Source organism: Pteronotus mesoamericanus, unplaced genomic scaffold, assembly GCF_021234165.1.
Source record: "Pteronotus mesoamericanus isolate MK-2021 breed Mesoamerican mustached bat unplaced genomic scaffold, CSHL_Meso_final contig_78, whole genome shotgun sequence".
Lineage (NCBI taxonomy): Eukaryota > Metazoa > Chordata > Mammalia > Chiroptera > Mormoopidae > Pteronotus > Pteronotus mesoamericanus.
In genome coordinates, this window is record NW_026555258.1 from 5,529,898 (window position 1) to 5,548,850 (window position 18,953).

Sequence of the window (18,953 nt, forward strand, 5' to 3'; positions counted from 1 at the left end):
GAGTAGGGCTAGGGAAAGCTGAATTTTTAAAAGCTCCTCCCAGGCAGTTTTGGGAACCACAGGTGAGGTCCTGAGACACTGGGCTGCCTGAGCACCCCCTCCACGGGCCATGACCAGCCCACCTGCCAGCCCACGTGCGGAGCCAGGACACGGCCACTCACCCGGTTGGCCGTGACAGCCAGATTCTGGAGGTTCTGCAGGAGGCCGATGTCGGCGGGGAGGAAGGTCAGGTTATTGTGGCTGAGGTCCAGGTAACGCAGCTTGCGGCAGTAGAAGAGCTGCGGGGGGATCTTCTCGATCTTGTTGCGGTTCAGGTAGAGGCGCTCGAGGTTGGTGAGGTTGCCAATCTGGATGGGGATGTAGGCGATGTGGTTGTACCACAGCTTAAGGCAGGTGAGGCGGTGCAGGTGTTGGAAGCTGATGATCTCCTCGATGGTCTTGAGGTTGTTGTCCTTGAGGTCGATCTCCTGCAGGTTGTGGAGGCTGAAGATGGAGTGGGGGATGCGCTCCAGGTCACAGCGGATCAGCTCCAGCTCTGTCAGGTTCACCATCTTCTTGAGGCTGTTGAGGACGATGAGCTTGGTGCCCTCGTTGTTGATGGACAACTTCTGCAGGTGCACACCCACGTCCGTGACCACTTGCGGCAGCTTGCTCAGGTTGCTCTTGAGCCGTAGCACCTTGAGGCGCTTGAGCTCACGTAGCCCATCAATGACGATGTAGCGGTTGTTCTCCGCACTCAGGTTGCCTGTCAGGTGCAGCTCCTCCAGCGTCTTCAGGCTGTAGATCCATAGCGGGATCTCCTTGATGTCCGTGAACTTGATGTGCAGTGCCCGCAGGTTCTCGCGCAGGAAGGCCAGGGCAGGCGCCTCAATCTTGGCTGCTGTGTGGTACAGCCACAGCTCCTTGAGGCCTGTGAGCTGGGCGATGCTGGGCGGGATGGTCACGTCTGGGATCAGCTCCAGCTTCAGCACCTCCAGCTCCACCAGGTCAAATACGGTGTCGGGGATGCCGCTGAGCATGAACAGGTGCAGCTCCAGTTTGTCCTGTGCATTTTTGGTGAGCCGCTGCCGCAACTTGTCCAACGTCCACTCGTTGTTGAGGTTCAGCTGCCGCAGCTTGTTCTCACTCACCTCCGACAGGAAGACGGCAAAGCGCTTGGAGTAGAGCGGGTCATACTGGTCGATGAGGTGGAGCATGAAGGCAAAGTCGTTCTTGACGTCGGGGATGTCGCTGTAGCTGCTCTCCTCGCGGATTGACTCAAATGAGTACTTCTTGAGGGAGCGGCGCAGCATCCACCACAGTGTGTACATGCAGATGAGGCCATAGAAGATGACCAGGCTGATGTAAAAGGACGCCAGGATCTTGAAGAGTGTGGCCAGGGGGTGGGCACAGCGGTAGGTGCGGTAGCCTGTCAAGCTCTCGATGTCCACGGTGCAGTCCACGTCGAACTTGATGTTGTGCACATAATAGACGGTGTAGCAGATGATGAGGATGAACTTGATCACCTTGATAATGGTCTGCCGCATGTAGAGGCGGTATACGATGTCCCCCTCCTCCACGTGGGTCCGGAACTTCTTCACTTTCTCAAACAGTGCCTTGGCCTGCTCACCCTCCTTCTTATCCAGCACGCCGGTCTCTGAGCGGTCCACAATGCCCTGCTCGATCCGAGACTTGGTCCGCTGCAGCATGGGCACAGTGGCCTCCACGTCCTCGCTGACAGTTGACGACTTCTTGTCCATGGAGCCATTCATCTTGCTAAAGGTCGGCTTAGGGTCGCTCTCCTCCACCACCGTCTCTGACAGGGCCCGTGTGGTCCAAGGCGAGTCGAAGCATTTGAGCAAGATGGACACAAAGTGCTCCAGCTTCGAGCTGGTGCGCGGGAACTTGAACCAGAAGTTGCTGCAGGCCAGGAAGATAAGCGTGTGCAGCAGCACCAGGTAGGGGAAGTACTTGGCAAACCAGTGCAGACGGTTCTCATAGCACACGGCGTCCACGTAGTTATACTGGTGCCGATCCAAGTCATACTTGATGCCTGTGGGGCCCGTGTCAGGGATCGGAAGGACAGTAGAATTGGGGTAGGAGGGCTCTGAACCAGGGGCCACCCAGCCCCGGAAAGAGTCATTGCAGGAGTCCTTGGTGACCCACTTACAAGGCAGGCAGATCATCTTATCCTGGGTGACCTGCAGTGTGCCCCCAAAGACTGCAATCATCAGCATGACAATGGAGATGTAGTCGGTGAACACGTCCCACCATGGCTTCAGGATCCGGTACGCTGGCTGCGTGTCCGCAAAGTAGCGGAGCTCTGTCACTGGAATCATGGTTCAACCTAAAAGGGATCCACATGAGGGGTTTACTGCAGGTGGCCTGGTTTTCTGGGGCCCAGGGGTCAGGGGAAAGAGACAACGGACCCGTTGTCCAAAATTCCACCTTGAGTCTGGCCGGGAGTCAGAGCCTTGCCGCTCGCGGGGCAGCACACGAGCCTTTCTCCAGAAACCAAGTGGTCACCACATGGCTGAGAAGCCACCGTGGGGGAAGGCAGGCAGCTTCCCCGTTAAACCGAAAGGAAGACTGAGCGCTGAGATCAGGGCGCATGCTGACAGATGGCTCACTTGGCCTCACAAGAACCTCCTGCATCCCAGCAAAAACAGTCTGGAATTTCCAGCTAGATCCCATCCTCTTACTGATCAGGCTGACTGGAGGGGCCTGTTGAAACCCCCCAGTTCACTTGGAACCAATTGCCATGAAGCTGCACCAGTGACCTGAAGAGATTTGTGCAAACTATGAGAAAAGCCAAATGGAGAAAAGGGGGCTTAATAGGAACTCACTTTTGTAAACCAAACAGGGAAGTTCAAAAACTATGTGTGTGCATGTAGCTATGTCTATACAGGATTCTGGGGCACTGGGGGAACTGGAGGACACACCCAGTAGGTGTACCCGAAGAAGAGCTCCTGGGGGCGGGGACAAGAGAACTAGAGTGTTCTCCACCCAAGCAGAATGACACAATGACGAATATGCATTTACATAAAATTATCTCTGGTTGTGTCCATCCACGTGTGTATATAAAGAAACTAGAAGCAGCAGCAGCAGCAGGATCTCTCCCCGAAGAGTCCAATTCGGTAGGTACTGGGTAAAGCCAGGAATCTGATTTTTTAATTCATGACTTTGGTGACACTGATTGGCTAAATTTGGGAAATACTAGGTAAGAAGCCACATTCAGGAACTCCAGCCAGTGACATATAGCAGATGTGCATCAAAATAAGCTTGTGTAAGGAATCTCATCCACGGTCGCTCTGCCAAGGTACGTGGCTCTTGTCACAAGCAACGTAAGACGAACGGAATGAAAAAGGTACTAGACGCTCACGGGACAATGCCTGGGAGAAAACAAAAAGCAGGACAGAAATGAAATACTTTGTAAAAAGACCATCCAGGGTTACCCAATGTTAGCTTTTCTTTAAAATTGATTTTATTTTTTAAATAAAGATTTTATTTATTTTTAGAGAGAGGGGAAGGCAGGGAGAAAGAGGGAAAGAAGCATCCATGTGTGGTTGCCTTTCGCACGCCCCTCACCGGGGACCTGGCCTGCAACCCAGGCATGTGCCCTGACTGGGAATTGAACCGGCGACTCTTTGGTTTGCAAGCTGGCACTCAATCCATTGAGCCATACCAGCCAGGGATCTTTAAAATTGACTTCAGAGGGGTAGAGAAAAAGAGAGAGAGAAACATCAATTTGTTGTTCCACTTATTTATGTATTCATTGGTTGATTCTTGCATGTCCCCTGATGGGAGATCAAACCCACGACTTCGGTGTTATCAGGATGATGCGCTAACCAACCAAGCTACACAGCCAGGGCCTATTAACTTTTCAATGACAAATAACCTTCTTGCTCTTTCTATGTATGCTTTAAAAAATAAAACTGGAGGGAGAGGGCAAGGGAAAGTGGTGGGGGGTAGGCAGAGACAAATGTATTTGAAAAAATAAATTAAAAAAATAAAAATAAAAATAAAACGGATTTTACATTTCATCCTCTTTTTAAATCTAGACTTTACATCAAGGTTTAAATACCTGTGATTTTTTTATTCTAATATTGTATTTATTTTTAGAGAGAGAGAAACATCAATGTGTTAGAGAAACATCCATCGGTTGCCTCTCACATGCCCCAGATCAGTACTAAATACCTGTGTTTTGACAAATGCGTCTGTTTTTCTTGAGAGAGGAATGAGGGTGCCCAGTTTATTGGACAGAGCCACCTTATTTTGGTTACCGATAATATAAATAATGACAACAGTAATGAATGCTTCATAAAACAGGGCCTCTTGTCCTAGGGCACGCTGGGATGGGCGGGGAGGACAGGAGGGAAGCAAAACGGGAGCTGGCGAAGGAACCGGGGTAGAGGTGGCTGTGTGCCAGGCACTAAGCGCACCCCTCCCATGGGGTCCCTCTCAGGGAATCCCTTTGATGCCTGAACGAAGGGCCTGCTTTCAGCCCCATTCCACAGATGGGAAAATTAAGGCCTAGAGAGGTAGTCCCTCCTATAATCCACTCCTCTGCTTGGGGTCCTTACCACTGATGTAAGGCAGCCTTTTCTCCACCTGCCTGCTCAGAGGCCCCACTCGCCAGGGGTAGCAAGCGACTACGCCCAGGGGCACAGATGCCCCAGGTTCCCAGAACTCAGGTCACCACAAGGCCAGCAGACACCAGCACTGCCCTGGGCAGGTGACTCCCACCCAGGGTCAGCCCTCCTGGTGAGGCCGGCAGGCACAGGCTGGGGGAGTGCCCGCCCCACAGGAAGGCCCAGGCCCTCTAATGAACGACCTGCCAGCTCCTCACGCCACCCACACTCCCGGGAAGCAGCGCTCCAGGGGAGGCCTGCTGGATCCAGCAGCTGGCCTCCAGCCGAGAGACACCCAAGCATTCAGGACACCTGGACATTCATCCCTCCCTTCCTGGCTCCCCGAGTCCACATCCAGGGGGACACCCAATCACTGGGGACCAGAAGGAAGGGGGGACCGAGAGGAGGAGGCCTGAGGGCCTGCGACAGCTGCCCTGGGAAATCCAGAGCGAGCGGGCCGTGGCAGGGTGCCAGGTGTTGGGGGGCGGAGGCAGCCTATGACCAGGCAGGATGTGGTCGCAACCTCCCTGCTTCAGAGGAGGAATGGGTGTGTCAGGAGCCTGGGGAACACCCCGCCTCTCGGTGAGGAGGTGTATGGGGGCCCCGCTCCCCGGGGCTCGGCACACACTGCCTTCCTGATCCCTGGTTCTGAGCTGGGAACTGGTCACAGCTCCATGTGCAGCTGAGGGAGCCTACGGCTCAGAGGGGCAGGAAACAGTCCCGCCTGTTCTGTCCCAGCATGCCCACCTCTCCCCCCTCACATACACACCCAACACCCGGTCTCGAAGCACATCCAGAACTCTGCTCAGCCTTTGGCTCGGTCCTGTGGGGGCAATAAAAGTGACCCAGGTGTGCCAGGGGCCTCTCGACCCAGTGTGAGAGTGTGGAGAGGGTGCGACAGACAGAGAAGGGCCCGAGTAACTGGGCCCCAAGTGTGGGGAGTGGCGGCCGAGGTTACATCAGGGGAAATGGGTGCCAACTTCGCGGCAGGGCCTCAAGGGGGTGGGGCTCGGGCAAGCCCCTCACCGGACTCCTGGGGAAGGCCACGGACCCCTCACAGGTAGGAGCTCCCGTGCAGCCAGCTTCCTCAGGAGCTGGGCGGCTCTAGGTGACTAAACACCCACACCCCCGCAGCTGGAGCAGCTCCCCGTTCCCGCCTGGCGCCCGAGAGCCGAGCCCAGGAGCTTCACAAGCCCAGGAGGCGCACGTTGTTTTGGTGCCCCCTTTTTTCCTCAAAAATTGTTATTATAGTAAAATACATAGAACATGAGGCTTAGCATCTTCAACATCTTCAGGCGTACAGAGCTGTGGCATCGGGTGCACTCACACTGCTGTGCGACCGTCACCACCCCCCGTCGGCGGAACTCTTGTCATCTTGCAAAACTGAAACTCCGTCCTCATTGTACTCTAAATCCTCCTTTCTCCCTTCCCCTGGTCCCAGGCAACCACCATTCTACTTTCTGTTCCTATCACTTTGACAGCTCTAGAGACAAACAGTGGAATCATACACTATTTGTCATTTTGTGTCTGGCTTCTTTCACTTAACGTGTGAGCCATACCCTCAGGTTCATCCATGTTGTAGCATGTGTCGGCATTTCCTTCCTTTTCAGGCTGAATACTCCTCCTCATGCCCATTTTACAGGTAGGGAGACTGAAGCTCGGGGAGAGAGGTGATGTGCCAGCTTCACGTGCCTGCAAGTGATACCAGATCTCCTCCAGGGGGCCCTTCAGATGGGGCAGACCCCACCTGAGAGCTGCCTTTGGGGCACCCTGGGCCATTGGTCCCCTCCCTGCCCTTAGCCCTCCAGAGCCAGCACTGCCTCCAGCAGAAGTGCAGAAATGGCCTCTCTGCCAGGGCCACAGCTTCCCTGCCTGGAAGGGAGCAGAGTATCTGTCACAGATGTGCCCATGTTTTGCAAAAGGTGGTCAAGGTCCTAAGGGGTTTATGATCACAGAATACAGAGCTCCCAGAAACATAAGAGAAACAATCCAGCAAGAGGAAAAACGCCAACTATATGAATAGACAACTCAAAGGGGAAAAAAACGCAAGTGGAAATTAATGTATGAAGTAATTCTTAATCTCATTACTAATTAGGGAATGCAATTGAGAACAATGAGATGCCATTTCACTTCCCTGCAATTGGCAACAATGTTGAATTCCTAGAGGACGGGTTAAGATGCACAGGTCCTACAATCCAGAAACTTCTCTGGACCTGAGTCACTTTACATACACATGTGAAGCCATGGACAGGGTGCTCACTGAAGAGTTGTTCCTAATAGCAAAAACTCAGCTGAATATCATCAAGGGAAGGAAGGATACACTGCCCCAATCATACCATGGAATAGGAAAGCAAAGACAGTGAATGAACTATAGGTACATGGATAGACCTCAAAAATAATGTTGAACTACACCCTGGCCTGGGAGCTCAGTTGGTTAGAGTACCATCCCATATGCCAAGGTTGCAGGTTTGATCCCCAGTCAGGGCATATATAGGAATCAACCAATGAATGCATTAAGAAGTGGAACAACAAATCAATGTTTCTCTTTCTCTCGCAAATCAATAAATTAAAAAACAATGTTGAACTAAAAACAAGCTATAGAATACTACACACATTATGTAAGGCTTTCTATATTGTATACGAGGGGGGACCCAATAATAAGAATTGTCTCCTGGAGGGCGGGCCCCTTGAGTTCAGGCTTCCCCCGCTGGGTGTGTGTGCTAGGAACCAGTCCGTATCAGTGGACCATCCGGCGTTGTTGTGAGAGGCTGTGTTCAGCTTGACTGAATTTTTCTTTTGAGGACTCTTTCAGCGCATTTGCCCATTTCACGATGGGTGATTTAGGAGTGCACCTGCCCATACCGTTCTGAGTGTTCAGCAGCTTTTGATCAAAAAATGTCATAACCCCTGTGCCCTACCCTGATCTCGCCCCCAAGGAACTTTGTTTTTTGTTTCTCCAGATGAAAAAAGTCCTCAAAGGGAAACGTTTCGCCAATGCGGAAGAGGTGAGACAAAAAAATGGCAGAAGCACTAAAAGGCATCAAAATCTGTAAGTTCAAAAACTGTTTAGAGCAGTGGGAAAAAAATCTCTCAGTAGGTGTATTATATCAAGTGGAGAGTACTTTGAAGGTGACTGAAGTTTAAATATATAAGAATAAATACACAATTTTTTATAAATAAACGCCAGGTTTTTTTGGTCTCCCTTCATATATCCACAAGTAGTGAAGGTATAAAGACAGGCATGGAGGGCTCCAATTCAAGGCAATAATTCCATTTTGTGGGGGAAGCAAATGGGATTGAAAGAGAAACTTCAACTGTGACTGAAATAATTTGGGAGAAAATCTGAAGCAATTACTGCAAAAACTAAAGTCTGACAAAGTGAACCTGGATACAAAGATACTTGCTTAGTTTTATACTTTTCTGTGTGCTTAAATTATTTCATACAAAATTTACCAAAGCAGTCCTCCTGGCTGGCCCTCTCTCTGGCCCTCACACCTGCCAGGCTCAGCTGGAGGCAGTAGCAACTGGACCCGGTTGCCAGGGTAGCAGATGCAGCAACTCCTTCCCACCAGCCTGCTACTCCCCGGCACAGCAGCACCTGTGGTCTCCAAGGTTCCTGCAGGTTCAGCATCACCCCTTCCTGGCCCTGCCCTGCCCCCAGGGAGAAGTGGAAGTGTGGAGGGTGCCACCAGACCCTTCCCACGTGCTGCTCACACAGGTGGGGAGAAGTGGGCCCATATCCCTGCAGCAGGGCTGGGGCATCCCCAGTCCTGGGAGTCAGATAAGCAACCCAGAGGCCCCGGTCCTCCCCTTGGTGGCAGACAGATCTCAGAGGGTGCAAAGAACATGAGCTTTGAGTTGGGGAGACACAGGTTCAAATCCAGCTCTGCCATGAAACAATTCCAAGACCCCAGGCAAATTACTTAGCCCAAGCCTCCCTTTTTACAACTCTAAAATAAGAATAATGCTGCCCTGGCTTGGTCGCTTGGTTGGACCATGTCCTGTACCCCAAAAGGTTGCGGGTTCAACTCCCAATCAGGGCACATGCCTGGTTTGTGGGTTCTGTACCCAGTCAGGACATGTACAGGAGGCAACCAGTCAATGTTTTCCTCTCCAGTCAGTATTTCCCTCTTTCTCTCTCTCTCTAAAACTGGGCTTACAAAGAAAGAAGATTGCTACATACCTCAGAGATCAATATACAGTAACCCAAAAGATGTCCAAGTGATAATAAAGTAATAAAGTAATAAAAAAAGAAATGCTGATGAGTATGAACATTTATGATGAGTAAAAGAAGCCAATCACAAAAGGACAAATACTGTACAATCCCACTGCTATGATGTCCCTAGAGTGGTCAAATTCAGAGAGACAGAAAGGCAAACGGGGGTGCTGGGGGGAGGGATATTGGGGAGCTGGTGTTTAATGGGGGCAGAGTTTCTGTTTGGGAACATGAAAGGAGTTCTGGAATGGATGGTGGTGATGGCTGTATGATGTCAATGTGACTCAATGCCACTGAGCTGTACCCTTAAAAATGGTTAAGATGGTAAATTTCATGATTTATACATACATCTATACCTGTGTGTATATTCTTTAAAAGATTTTATTTATTTGCCCGGGCTTGTGTGGCTCAGCAGATTGAGTGCTGGCCTGCGAACCAGAGTCATCGGTCCGATTCCCCATCAGCACAGGCCTAGGTTGCGGGCCAGGTCCCCAGCGGCGGATGCATGAGATGCAACCACACATTGATGTTTCTCTCCCTCTCTTTCTCCTTCCCTTACCCTCTCTAAAAGTAAATAAATAAAATCTTAAAAAAAAAAAAAATTTTATTTGTTTATTTTTAGAGAGGAGCAAGGAGGGAGAAAGGGAGAGAAACATCAATGTGTGGTTGCCCCTCATATGCCCCACACTGGGGACCTGGCCCGCAATCCAGCATATGCCCCAACTGAGAACTGAACTGGTAACCCTTTGGTTCGCAGGCTGGCACTCAATCCAGTGAGCCACACCAGGGCATGTGTGTGTTTTTTTAATCCTGACCTGAGGATACGTTTTTCTTCCATTGGTATTAGAGAGAGGGAGAGAGAGCAATAGAGAAACATCAATGAGAGAAACATCGACCAGTGGCCTTCCCCATGCACCCCAACCGGGATTTGAACCTGTGACCTAGGTATGTGCTCTGACTAGGAATCAAACCTGCAACCTTCCAGTGCATGGGACGATGCTCCAACCAACTAACCCATCTGACTAGGGCATATGTTATGTATATTTTACCACAATAAAAAAAAAAAATTAGGAAAAAATGTTTAATCCCATTCTTGTTTTAAGGAGTTATATTAGTAACAAACTTATTACTGTATGCATAGAAAAATCTAGAAAGCTATACATAAAACTGTGTATGATTAAATTTAGAGGGTTTTCTACATCACATATTCTTCTATTATTTAAATCTGGTACTTTTATAAGCAGGAAAAAATACTTGGGGGAAAAGCCAAAGGCCTTCCTCATTGTGTGGTTTTTGAGGATTGCTAAGAGTTTACAAAAAGTACCTGTCGTCTCCTATGTCAGAGAAAGGTCAGCCCGCTCCTGCCTGCCCCACCCAGTTACATGGCACAGGCCGCAGTCCTCACGGCAGGGAAGCAGCATCTCAGGGTGGGTGAGCTCAGACCCGAGGCTTTTCCTCTTGAAGCCTCAGTTTCCTCAACTGGCAAAGGGGATTCTTGCATAGCTATCTCAGAGGCTTCCTGTCAGAATTTAAAACAAGACCATGGATATTGTGTCAACCCAGTCCGGCACAGGGGAAGGCACACTCTGGTCACAACCCAGCTGCCATGGCAGAACACCCTCACGGAATTCGGGGGAGACACCCAGGTGAGGGCTGAGCTGAAAGCACAAACCCCTACAGCCCCGAGCAGACACCCAGAGGCCTCCAGAACCTCCAGGACTCACAGAGCCATGAGCTTCTGGAGCCTCCCAGCTCAGGACCCCAGGAAAGGCCCGGGGTGTGGACCCGGCATTCTGCTCCCAACGCCGCCCCTTGGGTTTAGAACCTGGTCCCCATGGTGGATTTCCTCCTGAAGCTTCTTACAGACAAGGAAACGACACGCTGCCTGCTTAGTCCCAGAGGGAGACCACCCAACAAGCTCCAGCCCCACGGCGGCCTACAGTGATTTGGCTGCCACACCTGAGCCGTGGCGGCAGGCGAGGCAGCGGGTAAACAGGGCACAGGCAGCCTTTTGTTGAAACCCAGAAAGAGAGACTGGGAAACCTTCCCAGGCAGGAGGGAAGGGGGAGGCTCGCACCCCTCCTCTGCCATGGTTAGGGAGGCTGTCCCTCCAGCACTCTCCGGGGAAAGGGGGCAGGGCCATTCCCGCAAGGCCCCAGGGACACACTGGATCTCTGGCCTTGTCCCAGGAGGGCTCTGAGCCTGTGAATCTGCTCCTTGGTCAGCACGCATAGGCTTCCTCTGGTCCCAGAGCAGGATGGGAGAGGATATGACCATGTCCCCGGTGCACACAGCCCCCACCCCAGCGGCGCGGCACTGCCCTCCAGGCCCCCACGCCCAGGCCCAGCCAGAGTGAGTCAGTGGCTGAGGGCTGGGGGCGCCGCCTGGCCCAGGCTCTTCCCTCTGAGAAGGGCACACCCTCGCTTCCCAGGAAAAGGAAAAGGGAAGACAGTCTGGGCCAGAGGTGGGAGGGGAGCGAGCTTCAGTTCCCAACTGCTCTCACACTTGGGCCGGGCCTCCCAAACAGGCTTGTCTTCCTGCAAACTTGTAAGGGCTGGCCTGCCTTCGGGGCAAAGGGTGACTGACACGTAAGGGACACCCACCTTGGACTTCCCCCACTGTGAGCCAAGCACACAGAAGCAGAAGGCCCAGCTGGAGGGGCGGGGGGCTTCCCCCCGCCCCTCCAGGCTGGTGTTAGAGTGGCTGGTCACTGACGTCGCACCCAGCACTTCCTTTGCCTCAGTTCCCAATCTCCAGGCAAACCACCAAGACAGCTCCCGTGTGTGACCTCAGGAAAGTGACTCTGTCTCCCAGGGCTCTGGTTTCCTCATCTGCAAAATGGGCTGATCAGTTCATTCCTTGCAGGGTAGTGATGAGACCACAGAGTAAGACCCTGTAATGTTAGCTTCTGTTGTTACTGTGGTAAGTCATATCAGTCCCTTTAAGGGTCTGAAGTCTGAGGCCTAGAGAAGTTAGGTGACCTGCCCAGGGCCACAAAGCTCGATGGTGGGAAACACCACCCCAGGTCTGACTTTCCACTGTGCCAATCGGCCTCAAAGGCAGGTTGGTCTCCTGGGCCTGGCCGGGTTCCCGGGACCCTGGAGGTGCTTTCTGGGACAAGGCCGCCTCTTTCTGAGGGGGACATGCAAACGTCTCTGCAGGAAACCCTACCTAGCAAGCCATACGCAGGTGCTTCTGGGTCTCTCAGGTGCAGTTTTAAGGAAACTTTAGAAGGGAGGCGAGCTCTAGACTCAAGCCCAGAAGCCAGGTGCTGGGTCTGGGCCTGCAGGGCCAGAGAGGCCTCAGAGACAGGTCTGATCTGCTACAAATGCCAGCACTGCTTCCTAGACAGGTTACAAAATGTGTGCAGGAACGCCCGAGGGCGGCTGAGATCCCTGGGGACGGGGACTGGGGGGCCCGGCCGCAGGTGAGATGCCTGCAGCCCACTCCTCGGGCTGGAGGGCGCTGCCCCGGGACGCTGGCCCAGGGCGCCAGCTGGGAGGTGCAAAGGACAGGATTCCCATGAGGCCCCACCCCGGTCGGCGTTGCTGACGACACACGGGCTCTGACAAGAGGGCGGGAGTTTGGCAGCGAACCCTCTGTGAGTGTCCAGGTGGCACGTGAGAGCTGTGGAATTTTACAGCCGCTTTCGCTCGGGTGCAACGTTACTCCAGGCTTGAGGCAGTACTGCCAGGGTCTAGTTAGTTTTGAGGTTCTGGGCCCTCGAGAGACACTAAAATGTAGAACTTGCTACCAGTGCAGTAGAAACGCACCAGGGGAGACAGCAGGGGATGGCATGGCTGGGAGTAAAAGCTGTTCTGGGAACCTCAGCCCCACACAGTCCTGACAAGAGAAGGTTAAACGCCCCCGCCCCTACCTACTGGGAGGTCACCGAGATTCCCAGTAGCGAGCAGAGCTCAGCCAGCTTCCACATTAGGGGCATCGGTCCTGGCGGCAGAGAGCCTCCGTTGCCAGAGGTGGGGACCAAGGCCAAAGAGTCACCCCGGTCAGTTTCCCAGCATGGCCTGCAGACCACTGGCTTCATGACGGCCTGGGGAGCTCCTCTCAAGTGCAGATTCCTGGGCCTAGCCCCAGGCTCTGACTGCAGGTCTGGGGTGGTGGGCTCAGGGGAAACAGCATTTCCAACAAGCCCCCGGGTGACTGTGAAGTACCCCCAAGCCCAAGCACCTAGGAAAAAAGCAAAGTGGGAGGTGGGGTGAAAGCACAGGCTGCCAAGGCAAACGAACCAGGTTTGAACCCTGACTTTTCCACTGAGGCAACTTTGGGCAAGAGCCCTCGTCCCTCTGAGACTTGGTCTGCTGGCCTGTAAAAAGGTGAAACCACCGCACACGGGCGGCTGTGGCAGGTAAGGCAGCAGACATGTGTAACGACCTGGCACAGGGCCCAGCGCTGGGACCGCAGCCACTGAGGATGAGCACGGCCCGAAGGGCCTGCCGCTGGAAGCGGGGAGGAGGCAGAGGCCATCTCCTGGGGCTTAAGTGTCTGCGGGAAGGAAAGAGACTCCGGGGGAAAGAACGAGAGGGGCAAACGGGAGCGGGGCGGGTCAGGCCAGGAGCCTGAGAGCCCGGCCAGGTGAGGGAGACGTCTGGGGCCCAGGCCTCCCCCCAGCTCGGTCCTGCCAAACCACTCTCCTGCTTCCACAAAACCAGGCTGCCAGGCAGGAGTCCCTGCACTGAAACCCACCCTGAGGTCATTTGTGACCCAACAGAGCATCTCCTATCTTCCGACCCAGGCCGTACAGAGGCCCCTCCGCCTTCTTGCCTGCCTGCCCACCCTCAAGGCTAAAAACCCAAAGGAAGCATTGCAAGGCAACGAGGGCCGAAGTTTCTGCTAGGAAACACCAGGGTAACTGAGTCGGGGCCACACTCAGGCACATGCAACAACTCGTGTGTGTCCCCTTCGCCTCCCAACCGGCTCCTGCCCCAGGCAGACAGGGAGGCCAAAACTCCCAGGCCGCCCGCGCCATTCCCCCCAAGCCGTCCCTGGCACGGAGGAGGAATTTTGATCCCGGATAAGTAGGACCTGCTGCTTCCTGCTCATCGTAGGCCAAAGACTTTGGCTCAGGCCTTGCCAATCTGTAGGACAGAGCTCCTCAAAACCAACAGGAAACTCCTACAGGGCAGGGCCTGGAGTTGCTATCCTTGCCCCGATACACAGGAGAGTCAACAAAATCACACAGCAAGCATTTCCCACCCCCCTCTGCTGCCACAAGTGCCCCAACACAATGCTCAACACCCCCCCCCCCCGCCAGAGTGAGGGAAGGGAGCCATGAGGGTGGGAGAGCCAGAGCAGGGATATTCTGATGAGACACACACTCTCAGCTCTCCCCTGGCCTGGAAGAGAGGGCCAGGAGTAACCACCAGCAAAGCAAGAGTGAGGTGGGGGCAGCAGCTGTCACAGGGCTTGCTTCTGCATGAATGAGCAAATAGTTGTAATACGTGTGGAAGAATACACCCTCCCATTCACATCACTGGAAGGAGGATCGGGGGGACGGACTTTCCCTTTCTATATGACATTAAACCCAAAATGTTATAAAAACATAATGAACATGCAAATATGTTGGTAATTACAAAAATAATAATAATAATTTTTTTTTAAATCCACCCTAGGAAGGGCCAGACATCACTTAACAAAAAGCTGAGGTGGGAGGTGAAGGCAGGGAGGCCTTGGGCATGAAGCAAAGGACCTTGGCCCAGGATCCCAGGATCAGGTTCCAGTGCCATGTCCCTGCCTTCCTTCCTTAAGAGTTTGGGTGAATTGCTTCCTCCCTCTCAGCCTCAGTTTCCACGTCTGTAAACAGGGGAGGAAGGCCACTGCTTGAGCTTCCCCAAATGATCAAAGGAGATCACTGATAAAGGTGCGTTTCCCAAATTATAAAGCTGCTATGATTAGGGAACACGCTCTGGGACACACACTCAGCCAAGTGCCTTTCCCTCTATCTGCGTGGAGATGAGGTGCTGATATTACCCGCTTTCTGTCGATGATGAAACTGGGCTCACAGAGGTGCAGTGACCGGTCCGCAGTCACTCACAGGGCCTGAGAGGATAAAGTGTTGGTCCTAACCAGGGCACTTCCTGCCTTTAGGGGCTGTTTTCCAAAGTGCAGGATGACAAACCCCAGTCCCCAAAGAGGTCCATCCGCATGACCAAGTAAGCGTGGGGGAACATGACCTGCCGGCTCCCTCTCAGAGACTCGTCACGCTCGGTCAGTGCGCTCAAGGCCCCGAGAAGGCCTGTAGCAAAGACAGGAAGTTGCCATTTCCCACTGTGGCCAGAGAAAACCGGCGCTCCATGGAACACACCTTGGGAAGTGCGGCCATGAGACAGCACCCACAACCACCCGGCTTGGCAAGGTCTGGGCCGAAGGCGAGAAAACAAAGAGGGCAGCAATGAAACTTCACATTGGCGTTCGAAGCGCACGGCAAACAGATCCTACTGAGCTGGCCACTGAGTCGGGAGGAGCAGGAAGGGTTCTCCCTTCTGCCACCTCTGCCCTAGACCTACAGGGAGAAGAGCAAAGGACTGCAGAGACGGAGGAGACACTGCCCTTTGCTCCCCAGGCTGGGGATGGCACCCAGGCAGAGGCCGTGGCTGGCCTGAGGGAGAGGGCTCAGTCCTTACCCCGGGGACGGCTCTGCTATCTGCGTGCTGGCTGTCGGTGCTGAGGCTGGCCCGCTTCTGTCTGGGCAGGGTCCTGGCATTTCTTTCGTTCCATGGAAGCTGCCTCCCTACGAGGAAGCAAGAGCTACTGTCAGCAGGGATGTGTGTGACTATCAGAGTTACCTGCTGTGCTGCCAACATTTTTTGAGTGCCTGCTTGGTGCCAGGCCCTCAGCTGGGTTCTGGGGTGACAACAGAGAATCAGACAGTCTACTGGGGGAGATGCCAAGCCAACAGTTACAACTGGCTCTTGAGGGCCCAGGGCTCTGCTGCGGGGAACCCAGAAGCTGTGGGACCATGGAAGAGACACCAGACCCACACTGCTGGGGTCAGGGAAGGCTCCCTGGAGAAGGCGTTACCTGAGCTGACTGCTGAGGAAGAAGAGGAGTTGGAGAAAGAGCATTCCAGGCAGAGAGGAACAACACATGTTTGCCTGGAGGGGAGAGAACATGGCATCTAGAGAATGTTCAGTGATTCAACCTGGCTAGATCCAGGGCCGGAGGTGGCTGTGGAGAGAGATGAGCTACTGTGGCCTGAGCTAGGTCCGGGCAAAGACAAATCCTCAGCCTAGACACATAACTTCAACTCAGACTCAAAAGCCAACCATTGTCTATTAGTCAAGAAGCACTTAGGGAGCATCGACTACCTGCCAGCACTCCGCTCAGAAATATCCACAAAAGTGAGCAAGACAAGTTAGTAGCGTGGGGACAGAAGGGCACTCAGACTACAGCAGGGGTAGAGGGAGCATCTAAATCCAGCAGGAGCTGGGAGCATGGCCCAGTCATCAGGGAAGGCCAAAGGATGAGCAGGAGTTAGCGGGCGGGGGTGGGGGGCCCGGGGGCAGGGGTGAATACAAGCAGACAAAGGAACTTGAAAGATTCTAGGCCTGCTTGTGGAGCCTTTAAACCACTTATGCAAAGGGGCACTATCACACCTACTCAGTGCTAGGCACTGTGCTGGAAGGAAAGAAGCAGAAGACAGGCGCCATCTCACAGGGAGACAATCACCTGGCAATCCCACACTAGGTGATGGCAATGACGCAGAAAAGCACCTAGAGCTGTGAAGCCACAGTGCCGCCTAAGCTGGCCTCTACCCCTGCCCTGCCCTCCTCGGCGAGAATGGGGATACCCACTAGGCAATCTAGTCACATGCCTGTGGCAGATCCAGGACCCAAACTCCGGCCTCTGGACTCCTTGTAACGGATTCATCTACTTCTTCTTCTAGGAAACACACAGTGACCAGCCCCTCCATAGTCACTCAGAGCTAACATCTCTTTTCTTGGGGCTGCCTCTGTAATGTTTCTATCACTAAGCCGTATCAGTGCTTTCCTGTCTGCCTCTCCTCCAAGACTGCCGCTCAGGAGGCCAGGAACTGCGTTCCCCGAGCACCATTTCTGAACCAGGCCAGACACTTACTAACGGAAGGCTGAGTGAACACAGGAGCCACGGGGGGAGAGAGAGTGTGCTGGGCTCTAGGGTTCCACATCCACCAGACCTGACACCTCATGAGGCCGTAGACTAATTGCCTGTGCCTCGGAGTCCCCATGTAAAAACCTGGAATCATCTCCACTCTCAAGAGTCAGAAATCAGGCTGATTCCTTCCCTCCAACTCTTACCAGCGATGTCCAGGCCAGGCCAGAAGCCACCCAATGCCCAGCCATGTCCCTGAGTTCTGACCTACTGGGGTAACCCTCAGGAGCCCCACTGTCCAGCAAGGCCTCTCAAAGTCTGCAAAGGAAACCGTTTCCTCCTGGGTGTGCCCATGGGACGGAGCACAAAAGCACCTGATTGAGTTCTGGCGGGGGAGTCATAACATTTCTCAAGCCCCTGCTCTATGTCCAACAGACCCCGGAAGGCACAGGGGCACTAGACCCAACCCCTAAGAATCTCTAAAACTAGGAAGACAGGGAGGCACAGGCCATGTTATTCATGCCCTAGCATCTCTCCAAAACCCAGTCCTCAGCATAAGTCATCTGCCCTTGCCTCCCCGGTGAGCCAGAGGAAGACGTGACCTTCACCAAGGCAATGCCGATGTGAATGAACCACAGCCACTGCCCAGTCTCCCTGAACAAACTCCCACTCCATCCCCTCCACAAGGAAGGGTCACCAACAGCTGACCTCCCCTTTCTGCCTCCAGTCTGTCTGTCTGCCAGTCTGTCTGCTCCAGTGGGCAGGATACAGTTGGGCAGGGGTTACATGGACTCCTCCTAATGGAAAAGGTGGGAGAGGCCCTTGGGAGGCTTTCAGCTTCTTCAAAATCTTCTTCCACAAGTTAAGCCCAAATTCCCTTTCCCCCACCAAGCGCTCTCCCTCCTCATCCTCACAGCTCATCCTCCAAATGCTTCCTGGGGTAGGGCAGGGAAGAGAAAGGGAAGAGGCAGGTCAGGGGAATGTGGTCACCAAAGGACGGCCCCACCCTTTCAGCGAAGTCCCCACCAGGAGGAGGCTGTGGACACTCCCCACCCCACCCCCCGCCCCCCCAGCCATCTCTCCTCCTTTCCAAAAAAGGCAGCAGTTGCATCAGCTGAGAACCAGTCGGATCTTGGTTCACCCCCGTCCAAATCAAGGGGGAAAAGGAGTCAACAAAAGGAGCAGAATCATCATGAACCACAAGGATCCGAGGCACTGTTTCCCCAGCCTGGGAGCCAACTCTGCTGGATCTCCAGCTCACCCGTAGCGGTACCAGCCCGGACCTAATCAGACTTGGCCCTGAGGCCCCAGACCCAGGACCAGTCTTCCCGGGGACCCCAGCCCAGACAGGCCCCAAGAGCCTACCCCGGGACCCTGCCCCCAAGTCGGGGCACTGCTCCCGCCAGATCAATAAGAGGGAGGGGCCCAAAGGGAAAGGAGGGGCCGAGAGCCCAGAAGAAGGGAGCAGGGGGGAACCTTTGAAAATGAAAAAGAGCTGGTAAAGAGAGAGCCCAGAAGTGGAACCTCTACGAAGGGGGCAGTGTGTGCAGGAGTGAGGATCAGGGGGAACCCAGGGGATGACAAGGGGACCTGGGGGAGCCAAAGCGGAAACTCCCAGTAGTGGAGCGCAGGGGAGGCACGGGGTGCCTGGGAGGGGGCTCGCGCGCCGCGGCGCCGGGGACAGGGTGCGATCCCAGAGACCCGAGGGACGGGGGAGACTGGACACAGGCAGAACTGAACTGCCGCGGGAGGCCCCAGGGAGCCGGCCCCAGTGGGCAGGGCCGGAGCTGCAGGAGCGCCCGGAGCCCGGCAGCTGGTCGGGGACGTGTATAAGTGGGTTTCGAGAGGTGACAGCTCGCGCCCCTTTCCCCACCCCACCCACTCACCTGGGCCCGCCGCGTCCGGCCGCCCACCAGGCGGCCCCTGAGCCCCCGCCGCTCAGTCCCGCCACCGGCCGCTGCGCCCCTCCGGCGCCTCCTTTTGTTTGTCCCTCACTGCACCACTCAGCCTTCTCCGCCCCGGAAGTGACGTCACCCTAA

General features: G+C 54.2%; 1 protein-coding gene across 5 annotated transcripts in view; it reads right to left on the bottom strand.

Annotated features, from left to right (window-relative positions):
• LRRC8A (leucine rich repeat containing 8 VRAC subunit A) overlaps nt 1-18,908 on the bottom strand; it is a 28,187-nt gene extending 9,279 nt beyond the window's left edge. For 2 of the 5 annotated variants that reach the window (XR_008530054.1, XM_054584259.1), the window contains exons 1-3: nt 18,801-18,908; nt 15,468-15,574; nt 162-2,326 (exon numbers count right to left, since the gene is read on the bottom strand). Coding sequence is in view for 4 of the 5 variants with exons in the window: in XM_054584259.1 (XP_054440234.1) it covers nt 162-2,318 (2,157 nt within the window). In the remaining variant the exon portion in view is untranslated. Of the gene's footprint in view, nt 1-161; nt 2,327-15,467; nt 15,575-15,864; nt 16,012-17,622; nt 17,882-18,800 lie in introns of those variants that run through there. The other 3 variants (XM_054584260.1, XM_054584261.1, XM_054584263.1) reach the window with 3 other exon arrangements.
• Between the last annotated feature and the right edge of the window lie 45 nt (nt 18,909-18,953).